Raw genomic sequence first — 12,531 nt, 5'->3', positions numbered from 1 at the left:
TCTCCTTTGAAAAATCTCAACAGCTCTCTGATGGTTTTTTTTGCCCCTATTCGCTGGCTCGATGCTCCTTTATGTACGGTATGCCATGTACTAATACGGAAACAAATAGATGCTAAAGATACCGCTGCAATAGGATCATGCGGAATCTACCCCGGAAATGAGCACTATCTGTAGTTTTCCATATCGATCAAATAATCGCAGCAATAATTAACTTAACAATGCTCCAAGTATATACCAGCTGGCTATATCACAATGAAGGAACAAGTGATCCATATATTTTTCTCATCACAAAATAAGCAGTTATCATTATCTACGCCTCCCCTTTTATTGAGATTATCGCTAGACCACATAGATTATCCCTAGGTAATTCCCAATTAAAGATATCCGTTGCAGTAGCGTGTTGCCGTTGAGTGATGATATATAAACCTCGTGTCCTTACCATTCCGACCAATGAACAAACCTGCGCTAAAGAAATCGTCCTTCACTTGTACGTTACCAGAATGGTGAGCTGTCACATGAGACAGATTTCGAAGTGGATATATTTGTCACTTTGCAACTCCTGCCACTTCAGACAGACATGCGGAGGTGACGATGACAGTTTGCTGTACACTGGACTACTAGAGTCCAAGCGACACATGCAATAACGAGGTGACCATTTTTGGAGGTGACGACGCGGCAGTTTGAAAGTATGTTCATGCATGTGTACATCCTTATTCGATGGTCACATTCGATAAGGATCCAGCGCACTTGAACATCACCGAGACACCAACTTTGTCGTGGCGTGTAAAGTAATCGTGGCGCGAGCTTCGGTGCCGTTTTGCTTTAGTCACGCCGGACCGGCAGCGGCCGCCGGCGGATCGACCGTCGAATATATATGCTGGAGTAGGGCGGCAGAGCCATCAGTTTCTTGTACTGCCTCTTGTAGAAGATCACGCAACACAACAGCCTTGACAAAAAAAGCAGTTGATTGAAGGGTCGACCAATTCCATGGCGAACCTCGGGTCATTAGCCTCACTCCCCGCCATTGTCGTCGTGGTCGAAGTCGCTATCTTCTCGTCGTTCGCGGCCGCGCAGCTGCGGCCGGACTACTATGCCAGCGTCTGCCCCAACCTGGAGGGCATTGTCCGGTACTCCGTGAAGCAGTCCATGGTCAAGTCCCCCATCTCCGCGCCCACCACCCTCAGGCTCTTCTTCCACGACTGCGCCGTCATGGTATGGCACACACACAGGTAATAACAGCTCTCTCTTGCACGACTGACAGACTGACGGACGCACGCGAACGTGCAGGGCTGCGACGCATCGGTCATGATCATCAGCCCAACCGGCGACGACGAATGGCGGAACCACGACGACTACTCGCTGAAGCCGGAGGGCTTCCAGACGATCCTGGACGCCAAGGCTGCCGTGGACAGCGACCCTCAGTGCCGTTACAAGGTGTCTTGCGCCGACATAATCGCCCTCGCCGCAAGAGAGTCCGTCTCCCAGGTAGTGTTGGTCTACCCAAAAGCTATGAAAATTGATAATGGAGGTACAGTGAAACTAAGCTTCATTTGGCAATTTTCTTACATCATAAAAATAAAATGAAGAAAAAAATGTATACAATCATGCATCAATTTGGTATCGTATATACAGATATACTTGACAATTGATATGCATTCGTATATGATATATCACATATACGTGATATATTCCCCGCAAAAAAAATATACGTGATATATACCCAGCCATATAACAAAGTAAAGATTGGCGCATACAGCCAATTATAGCAACAAACCATTGAGCAATAACAAAGGCATAGCAGAAAACATCCAACCATAATAAAGCAAAGCATGGCATATATAGCTTTAGCGTGACGCTAAGCTAACGTCCAAATTTAGTAGTACTAATGAAATTAATTACAATAGTGCGCATTATTAGCAAAAAAAATCAATAGTGCATAACACGTGCAGCTTTAATTTTGCGCAATAGCCCATTATTTAAAATAAAATACAGTAGGAGGAGGACCATCTTCCTTTGCCATGAGACGACCATGAACAAATGTGTTGCAGAGCGGAGGGCCCAACTACACAGTGGAGTTGGGAAGGTACGATGGGAAGATCTCGACAAGGAACAGCGTCATGCTGCCGCACGTCGACGACAACCTTGACAGCCTCAATGCCTTCTTCTATACCCTAGGCCTCTCCCAGATCGACATGATCGCATTATCAGGTACGTGATTCAGTTCAACATGTCATCAAATTCTGAATCTGATATTCTGATCACGTCGGCCGACCTGTTGTTGACCACCATCTACCACCACCTTAGGTGCCCACACCTTGGGCGCGGCGGACTGCGGCTTCTTCCAGCACAGGACCAAGGGCAGGGACCCTAGCATGAACCCGAGCTTTGACGCGCAGCTTCAGGGCACCTGTGCCAGGCAGAACTCCGCGTTCCTGGACGACGTGACACCAGTGGGATTTGACAACTCCTACTTCCAGCTCCTGCAGAAAGGCAGGGGCCTCCTAGGCTCCGACCAGGTGTTGTACACAGACGAGAGATCACGCGGTACCGTAGACTACTACTCATCCAACCAGGGCACCTTCTTCTACGACTTTAGCGTGGCCATGACAAAACTAGGCAGGGTTGGGGTCAAGACGGCCGTTGACGGCGAGATACGCCGTGACTGTCGATATCCAAATTAGAGACTTGTGGCATACGAAGATTGCTCATTGTCCAAACATATCACTGTCTATAAATGGACTATAAAATGTGTAAGGGTGAATTCCGTATATGCGATTGTAAATTTACCCGTACCCTCATATGTTATTCCAAATATGTCACTGAAATTTTGCAACACGTATACATATGGCACTACAGGTAGTGGACCGTCAAGTGGCAACTGAAAAATATAATTTTGCCCTTACCTTGGGATGGTTTAGCCAAATGACTGAATTTTGCAGCGTAGTAAACACACAGAAACATGGGACCCGCTCATAACTGCACTTCTATGCGATGATTTAGTTCACATTTTTAAATTTCATAATGGATATTCCATATTCAAGAACGAATAAGTTTTACTCCTTGTTAAATAATGATTTCACCATTTCATACGTTGAGGGAAGAACAGATCTGAGCATCAAGAACTCATCCATAATTTCCACCCACATCCCAGGAATTAGTGAAATTTTGTACTCCCTCCTATCCAAATTAATTGATGCAGCCTCTATACAATGTAGTAACTTAAGGGAAGGAAAGCGAGGACAAAATGATGAATCAGAGCTTTCGGTGGCGGCTATCCATGGCCGTACCCTTCTGGGAGGCGCCGTCCTGGAGTCCTTGCTTCGTCATTGTCCGTCTCACCCCTCGGTGGCTCCAAGTTGTTTTTCTTGGCTCATCTCTAGTTTCTTGGTTATCGTTCAAGTGGTGTGTCGGTGCCCGACACCTTTGTATCATGCCTTGGTGTGTGTGTTGTGTGACGTGGTGGCATGTGTTTGTATCGGCTCACTCTGATGTATGTGGTGATGGTTGCTTTATATATAAAGAGGGTAACCCTTTTTGGGTTATTTCTTTCTAACAGATGGGTCCAGGGGTAAGATTGGGATTATGAAAAAAATTGTTAGCACGTTTGAGTTGGTACATGGTCAAAGAGGGGTTAACTTTTTTTAAAACACGGAAAAGACACGGGCGCTCATATATATACATGCGTACATTCACCACTACGAACGAATACACACATACACCCTATCCCTATAAGCTTCCGTCAAACATATGCTAATAGCTATCAAACCTTCCGCCAAACGCAATACTAATCATTAGTAACTTCCAAAAAAAAAGTGAACACAAACATTCTTAGCTAGGAAACCTTCCGCCAATGCAAGCATGCTAATCACCTTAGTGGCTTTTGCCAAACAGGCTAGCAGCCTTCAGTCAAACGCCAATGCTAATTGCCACTCAGACAAAGAGGAGAGGAGTACGTGGTGGCTTTTGATTAGCCAGGCGAATGTCTGGATTGTCACAAGCCTTTCCCATATTTACTTCTGGTTTGCGAGAGTTCGGACAAGCGGACATGTCCGCGGACGTTTGTGACACCACGTTGGATGACAAAAACGATTCTGACAAGTCGGTTCGGATGTTTGCAGGTGTTTTTGGGACGGTGTTGGAGATGCCCCAACCACGGTTTTTCGGTACGGTGTTGGCTGGGTGGAGCGTCCCCAACCACGCAGCTTCCCAAAACCTCGTGTCCCGGCCGTTCACATCCAAAGAAATCGTCCTTGACTTGTACGTTTCCAGAACGGTGGGCTGTCAACCACATGAGAGAGAGAGAGAGGGAGAGAGGGAGAGAGAGAGAGAGAGAGAGAGCTTGGAGTCTGCCACTTGAGACGGATATGGGAGGCAGTGGACTTCAAGCTGTCTGAGGCTTAAACCTCGTGGAGAGGCGTCGGCATGTGTGTTCTTTTCCAGATAATCTCCCCATGCTTTGCCATGTGTCGGCGGCAGATCCAGCCAGAGAAAAGGAAAATCCAGTTGTCACTTTCGATATGAATCCTCGGATGTCATGTGAGTGAGACACTCCGGGTCCAAAATTCTCCAGCATGTATGTATATCCAAGACACCAAGTTGAACGTCACCAAGACACCAACGTAATCGTGGCGTGACAATTAACCGTCGCGTGAGCTTGAGTGCCGTTTGATTGCTTTAGTCACGCCGGCCGGTGGACGCGCGGCTCCTTCCGTCGAACAGTACCATTACTACTAGGACTCTAGTAGGGCAGAAGCCATCACTTTCGAACAGCTAACTAACCAAATTTGGAACAGTGTTGACAAAAGCAGTTCAAGGGGTCGATCCGTCGATGCATTCCATGGCAAAACTCGCCGCCGTCGTCGTCGTCCAAGTGGCTGTCATCTCACCGTTCGCGGCCGCGCAGCTGCGGGCGGACTACTACGCCGGGGTCTGCCCCAGCCTGGAGGCCATTGTCCGGAGTTCCGTGAAGCAGTCTATGGTGAAGTCCCCCATCTCCGCGCCCGCCACCCTCCGGCTCTTCTTCCACGACTGCGCCGCCACGGTATGGTACACATTGACGCAAGTTAATTGATGGCTAACATGCAAGACCGACGCACGTCATGCGTGCAGGGCTGTGACGCATCGGTCATGATCATCAGCTCCACCGGAGACGACGAGAACGCCAACGACTACACGCTGAAGCTGGAGGGGTTCCAGACGATCCTGGACGCCAAGGCCGCCGTGGACAGTGACCCGCAGTGCCGTTACAAGGTGTCCTGCGCTGACATAATCGCCCTTGCCACAAGAGAGTCCGTCTCCCAGGTATGGCATGGCGTATGACACAATCCTTAGATTTAACCTGTGAAAGTTTCAAGAAGTTTTGCCCAATGGATAAAAACATAGTACAAGCAAATTTCAGATTCATGAGATGGTGACATGGCGTATGACTAGGCGCTGACTAGGACGTCGATTGGTCGAAACTAGTCAAAGAAAAAGAGTCAAAAACCACCTCGGGGCTGTTTTTCGTCTGGTATTGAAAGTTGAGAGTTGTAAATTAGACGGCTTCGTAGTTTAGGGTTGCGTTTTAAACTTGGGCCGTAGTTTGGAGGTGTAATATGGACTGCTCTCTTCCCTGAACAAATGTGTCTGCAATCCGCAGAGCGGAGGGCCGAACTACACAGTGGAGCTGGGCAGGTATGACAGGAGGAAGTCGATGGACAGAAGTGTCAGGCTGCCGCACCCCGGCGACAACCTCGACAACCTCAACGCCTTCTTCTCAACCTTGGGCCTCTCCCAGACCGACATGATCGCACTATCAGGTACGTGAACATGATTTAATTCAACTCAACTCGTCGTGGACTTGTGATTCCTGAATCTGTTATTGTGAGTATACGATGACCACCATATCGCATCGCTTCAGGTGGCCACACCTTGGGCGCGGCGGACTGCGGCTTCTTCAAGTACAGGATCGGTGGTAAGGACCAGAGCATGAACCCGAGCTTCGACGCGCAACTCCAGGGTACATGTGCCAAACAGAACTTCGCGTTCCTGGACGACGTGACACCGATAGGGTTCGACAACTTCTACTACCGGAACCTGCAGAACGGCAGGGGCCTCCTGGGGTCCGACCAGGTGCTATACACGGACGAGAGGTCCCGCGGCACTGTGGACTTCTACGCGGCCAACCAGGGCACGTTCTTCTCCGACTTCGCCGTCGCCATGACAAAGCTCGGCAGGGTCCGGGTCAAGACGGCCGCTGATGGCGAGATACGTCGTGACTGCCGGTACCCGAACTAAGGCTCTCGTCAAACCGTGCTACTGCACGGGCTAGCAGTGTTGGAAAAAAAATGAAGAATAAAATCTCTGGAATAATGTTTTGCTTTACTTCAAAAGGAAATTTTAATTTGTCTACTTTAGTAATTCATTATGTACAATATTCAGAGTAATCTATCTGTCTATCTATCCGCAAATGTCGTGTAGAGCTCGGGCTATGCGATATCTTTTTTTTTTTTGACAATCAACACCATATGATATATTTATAGTAGTGAACTGTACACGGTAGAGATACATGAGCTGACAACAGCGAATTCAAAATAAAGTCTAAAAGGAACGAGCAAATCTTCAAGATTTTCAAACGCTTTCTTCTTTCACGACACAATTGGATGTGCGTCTGCCTCGCGATCCCAACTTCTGGCATGTCATTGGCCTGTATTTCCGGCAGTATAGACCGGGTCGTCTTGTGTTGAGATTTAGCACAGTCACAGCCCTGCCCAGAAGTCCAGCTTATTTGGCCCATATCCCCACTTCATCGAAGCACATGGTATGGGCCCGCACTTTCATCTCGCCAGCAGCACCGTCAGTCTGTGAGTTCTCAAAAAAAAATCAATCTGTGGGGAGAGAGACGGAAAGGGGGAGAGGAGCGGTGACAGAATAGGGAGTGATAAAGCATCGTACATTAACCACACATGTCGGCCTAGATTGAACCAAAAATTGAACCAGATTTGGTGACATTTACCAATATGTTATTATTCATCCTAAAATTGATTATGAAGAAATTATGATATCACATGGAAATAATATTATTCACTTTGTAAAATTATTTTTTGGGTGCTTTTCTTTCCTCTATACTGTTTATTTTGATCTTAGAAATGAAATGTACATACATACAAATAGCTAAACATATGTATTATTGCGTACCAACCTGTGGTTGAATGGTTAAGTGGACAGTGGTATCCCCAGCCCACCAGGATTCAAGTTCTGGTGCTCGCATTCGTCCTGGATTTATTTCAGGAATTCCGTCGATACGCGTTCAGTGGGAGGAGACGTTTTCAACTACAAGGCGCCTACAGTGAATTCGTTAATTCTCAAGATGATATGCCGGCTCAGTCTCTCAGAGGTGCTCATAGGGGTAGAATGCGCGTGTGTGCGTGAGTTATTTACCCAAAACCACCACAGTTGGCCTAGATTGAACCAAAAATTGAACCAAATTTCGTGACATTTACCAATATTTTCTTAAATATGTTATTATTCATCCTAAAATTGATTACGAAGAAATTATGATATCACATGAAAATAATATTATTCACTTTGTAAAATTATTTTTTGGGTGCTTTTCTTTTCTCTATACTGTTTATTTTGATCTCAGAAATGAAATGTACATACATACATATAGCTAAACATATGTATTATTGTGAACCAATATGTAGTTGAATGGTTAGGTGGGCAGTGGTATCTCCAGCCCATCAAAGTTCAAGTCTTAATGCTCCCATTTATCTTGGATTTATTTCAGGATTTCCGGCGATGCATGTTCAATTGGAGGAGACATTCCCGTCGACGACGAGGCACCTACGGTGACTTCGTAAATTTCAAAATGACATGCCGGCTCAGTCTCTTTTTTTTTGTGAGTGCCGGCTCAGTCTCTCGGAGGTACTCATAGAAGTAGGGTGTGCGTGTGTGCGTTCATAGGGGTGAGTGTATGCGCGTATGTATGAGCGCTTAAGTCTGTACTGATGTTCAAAAAAAAAACATAGGTATTATTTGGAAGATGCCATGCGTAGTCGTCAACGTGGCCTTCCCGTAGCTCCTGCACCACACCGATGGATCACGTTATCCTAGCAAAGTAGGAATCCTAGCTAGGCACGGCTTGCGGCGTCTACATGTACGTTTATACATAAAATCAAGCTAGGTAGGCGACTCGTTGTTGCCCTAGCTTTTTTCATGGAAGCCTCGTGTCCGATCTCGATCTTGTGTCGATGATGAAGGGACTTGCCCCTGCCCCGCCGCCGGAATCGGCGGAGATGGTGCAGGAGATCCTGCTCAAGCTGCCCACCAGGGACGTGATCCACTGCTGCTGCGTCTCCAAGCTATGGCGCAGCCACTAGTAGAAAAAGAGGCTTCCATACGCCCCCATTAGTCCCCAAAACAATCGAACCGCGACAAAAGGGGCCTTTAGTCGCGGTTCGGGAGGAGACCCGCGACCAACTATCTGGGCCCAGCGCGCTCGGTCGACAGCTGGCGGACGGGAGGGGCTTTAGTCCCGGTTGGGCTGGCCAACCGGGACAAAAGGTCCCCGAAGGCCTTTAGTCGCGGTTGGCCTGGCCAACCAGGACTAAAGGCCCATCCAGCTGGCGGACGGGAGGGGCTTTAGTCCCGGTTCGCCTGGCCAACCGGGACTAAAGGTCCCCGAAGGCCTTTAGTCGCGGTTGGCCAGGCCAACCGGGACTAAAGGCCCATCCCTATATATAGGACTCAGCTCACTTCACTTCACTCAGCTCACTTCACAATTTTCAGAAGGGGGTGGTGGGTTTGCTTTTGGTTCCTCCTATGCACACAAGGTGTTCGATGAAATGCCCGAGAGCCTGAAACAAACATGATATGAAGTGTCCGAGCCACACTTGAGCTTTCTCATTTATTTTTCCTCCGCGATCGCGGTTAGCAACTTGAACCTTTCATGTGTCATTGATAAAATATGCATGTGTGTAGTTCATTGTTTAATTTGTATTATTTCTAGCTAGTTAGTTTAATAAATGCATGATGGTTAATTATATACTTTATATAATAATAATGCAGATGAATCGGCAATGGATGTACGGTCCCCGACTCTCCGGCGAGTTCACTACGGGTTTGAAAGATTTCCTCGTAGTGGCAAATGCGAACAAGCAGCAAGGTTTTATTATCTGTCCATGTGCTGTCTGTAAGAATCAGAAGGGTTACTCCTCCTCAAGAGACGTTCACATGCACCTGCTTCGGCACGGTTTCATGCCAAGCTATAATTGTTGGACCAAGCATGGAGAAAGAGGGGTTAGAATGGAAGAAGATGAAGAAGGGGATGATATCGATGACAACTATCATGATCATTTCGGTGATACTTTCATGGAGGATGATGCTGAAGGTGGGGAAGGGTTAGGTGAAGGTGAAGAAGAGGCACATGATGAGCCCGCTGATGATCTTGGTCGGACCATTGCTGATGCACGGAGATGCTGCGAAACTGACAAGGATAGGGAGAATTTGGATCGCATGTTAGAGGATCACAAAAAGTCGTTGTATCCAGGATGCGATAATAGTCTGAAAAAGCTGGGCTGCACACTGGATTTGCTAAAATGGAAGGCACAGGAAGGTGTAGGTGACTCAACATTTGAAAATTTGCTGAAAATGTTGAAGAATATGTTTCCGAAGAATAACGAGTTGCCCGCCAGTACGTACGAAGCAAAGAAGGTTGTCTGCCCTTAGGTTTAGAGGTTCTGAAGATACATGCATGCATTAACGACTGCATCCTCTACCGCGGTGAATACGAGAATTTGAATGAATGCCCTGTATGCACTGCATTGCGTTATAAGATCAGAGGCGATGACCCTGGTGACGATGTTGAGGGCAAGAAACCCAGGATGAGGGTTCCCGCCAAGGTGATGTGGTATGCTCCTATAATACCACGGTTGAAACGTCTGTTCATGAACAAAAAGCATGCCAAGTCGTTGCGATGGCACAAAGAGGACCGTAAGTCCGACGGGGAGTTGAGACACCCCGCTGATGGAAACCAATGGAGAAAGATCGACAGAGTGTTCAAAGATTTTGCAGCTGACGCAAGGAACATAAGATTTGGTCTAAGTACTGATGGCATGAATCCTTTTGGCGAGCAGAGCTCCAGCCATAGCACCTGGCCCGTGACTCTATGCATCTACAACCTTCCTCCTTGGTTGTGCATGAAGCGGAAGTTCATTATGATGCCAGTGCTCATCCAAGGTCCAAAGCAACCCGGGAACGACATCGATGTGTACCTAAGGCCATTAGTTGATGAACTTTTACAGTTGTGGGCCAGACCTGGTGTACGTGTCTAGGATGAGCACAAAGGAGAGGAATTTGACCTACGAGCGTTGCTTTTTGTAACCATCAACGATTGGCCTGCTCTCAGTAACCTTTCGGGACAGACAAATAAGGGATACAATGCATGCACGCACTGCTTACATGAGACTGAAAGTGTACGTTTGGTTGATTGTAAGAAGAACGTGTACCTGGGTCATCGTCGATTTCTTCCCCGAAATCATAACGTAAGAAAGAAAGGCAAGCATTTCAACGGCAAGGCAGATCACCGGCCGAAGCCTGCCGAACATACTGGTGCTGAGATATTTGATATGGTCAAGGATTTGAAAGTCATCTTTGGAAAGGGTCCTGGCGGACAATCAGTTCCGCGGGGAGTTGACGGGCACGCACCCATGTGGAAGAAGAAATCTATATTTAGCTAGAATATTGGAAAGTCCTAGATGTCCGCTCTGCAATCGACGTGATGCATGTTACGAAGAATATTTGCGTGAACCTGCTAAGCTTCTTGGGCGTGTATGGGAAGACAAATGATACAAAGGAAGCACGGCAGGACCAGCAACTTTTGAAAGACCCAGATGACCGGCATCCGGAATGGTTTCAAGGTCGTGCCAGCTACGCTCTTACCAAAGAAGAGAAGGTCATTTTTTTTGAATGCCTGAGCAGTATGAAGGTCCCGTCTGGCTTCTCGTCGAATATAAAGGGAATAATAAACATGGCGGAGAAAAAGTTCCAAAACCTGAAGTCTCACGACTGCCACGTGATTATGACGCAATTGCTTCCGATTGCTTTGAGGGGGCTCCTACCGGAAAATGTTCGAGTAGCCATTGTGAAGCTATGTGCATTCCTCAATGCAATCTCTCAGAAGGTAATCAATCCAGAAGATCTACCACGTTTACAGAACGATGTGGTCCAATGCCTTGTCAGTTTCGAGTTGGTGTTCCCACCATCCTTCTTCGATATTATGACGCACCTCCTGGTCCACCTAGTCGAAGAGATTTCCATTCTCGGTCCTGTATTTCTACACAATATGTTCCCCTTTGAGAGGTTCATGGGAGTATTAAAGAAATATGTTCGTAACCGTGCTAGGCCAGAAGGAAGCATCGTCAAGGGCTATGGAAATGAGGAGGTAATTGAGTTCTGTATTGACTATGTTCCTGACCTTAAGCCGATTGGTATTCCTCAATCGCGGCACGAGGGGAGACTAAGTGGAAAAGGCAAGATCGGAAGGAAATCCACGATATGTATGGACGGTCATTCCATGACTGAAGCACACCACACAGTTCTGCAAAATTCCAGCTTTGTGGCTCCGTACTTCGAGCAACACAAGAATATTTTACGCTCGGACAACCCGGGGAAGCCTGAATCCTGGATTAGAAAGGCCCACATGGAGACTTTCGGCAGTTGGTTGCGAAAACATTTAATGAATGACAATGATGTTGGAGATCAGCTGTACATGTTGGCCAAGAAACCATTTTCGACTATAACGATTTTCCAAGGGTACGAGATAAATGGGAATACATTTTACACCATCGCCCAAGATAAAAAGAGCACCAACCAAAACAGTGGTGTCCGCTTTGATGCAGCAACCGAGAATGGGCGAAAGGTCACATATTATGGTTACATAGAGGAGATATGGGAACTTGACTATGGACCCTCCTTTAAGGTCCCTTTGTTCCGGTGCAAATGGTTCAAGCTAACAGGAGGTGGGGTAAAGGTGGACGAGCAATACGGAATGACAATGGTGGATTTCAACAATCTTGGTTACCTTGACGAACCATTCGTCCTTGCCAAAGATGTCGCTCAGGTTTTTTATTTGAAGGACATGAGTAGCAAACCGAGGAAACGGAAAGATAAGAAAACGATCAGTACATCATGCGATGATCCAAAGCGCCACATTGTTCTTTCAGGGAAAAGAAACATCGTGGGAGTGGAGGACAAGACAGACATGTCAGAAGATTATAATATGTTTGGTGAAATTCCACCCTTCAAAGTGAACACTGACCCAAGCATTAAGTTAAATGATGAGGATGCTTCATGGATACGGCACAATCGTAAGCAAGCAGGGACACAAGGGAAGAATTGATGTGTAATAATTTATTGTACCAAACTTTGTATTTGGTCGATGAACTGAATGTGTATCAAACCTTTTGTCAAACCTTCAAGGGATTTTAAAATGAATTAGTTTTATTTTTCTGATTTTTTTGATATATAATTGTATTTTTAAGATTTTAAAAT

The 12,531-nt window shown here is 46.7% G+C and overlaps 2 protein-coding genes across 2 annotated transcripts; both read left to right on the top strand.

The window, feature by feature from the left end:
- The first annotated feature begins 927 nt into the window (after window positions 1-927).
- Window positions 928-3,135, top strand: LOC123140783 (peroxidase 45). The gene is made up of 4 exons (XM_044560066.1): window positions 928-1,212; window positions 1,288-1,485; window positions 2,049-2,208; window positions 2,305-3,135. Exons 1-4 carry the CDS (start codon window positions 988-990, stop codon window positions 2,679-2,681), a joined length of 960 nt encoding a protein of 319 aa, XP_044416001.1. The 5' UTR covers window positions 928-987; the 3' UTR covers window positions 2,682-3,135.
- Window positions 3,136-4,705: 1,570 nt separating this feature from the next.
- On the top strand, window positions 4,706-6,439 carry LOC123140782 (peroxidase 45-like). Its single transcript, XM_044560065.1, has 4 exons — window positions 4,706-5,041; window positions 5,110-5,301; window positions 5,639-5,798; window positions 5,900-6,439. Exons 1-4 carry the CDS (start codon window positions 4,829-4,831, stop codon window positions 6,274-6,276), a joined length of 942 nt encoding a protein of 313 aa, XP_044416000.1. The 5' UTR covers window positions 4,706-4,828; the 3' UTR covers window positions 6,277-6,439.
- The last annotated feature ends 6,092 nt before the right edge of the window (window positions 6,440-12,531 follow it).

Source organism: Triticum aestivum, chromosome 6D (genome assembly GCF_018294505.1).
Source record: "Triticum aestivum cultivar Chinese Spring chromosome 6D, IWGSC CS RefSeq v2.1, whole genome shotgun sequence".
NCBI classification, from domain to species: Eukaryota; Viridiplantae; Streptophyta; class Magnoliopsida; order Poales; family Poaceae; genus Triticum; species Triticum aestivum.
The sequence above is the reverse complement of the archived record's forward strand: the minus strand, read 5'-3'. Positions and strand labels throughout refer to the sequence as shown.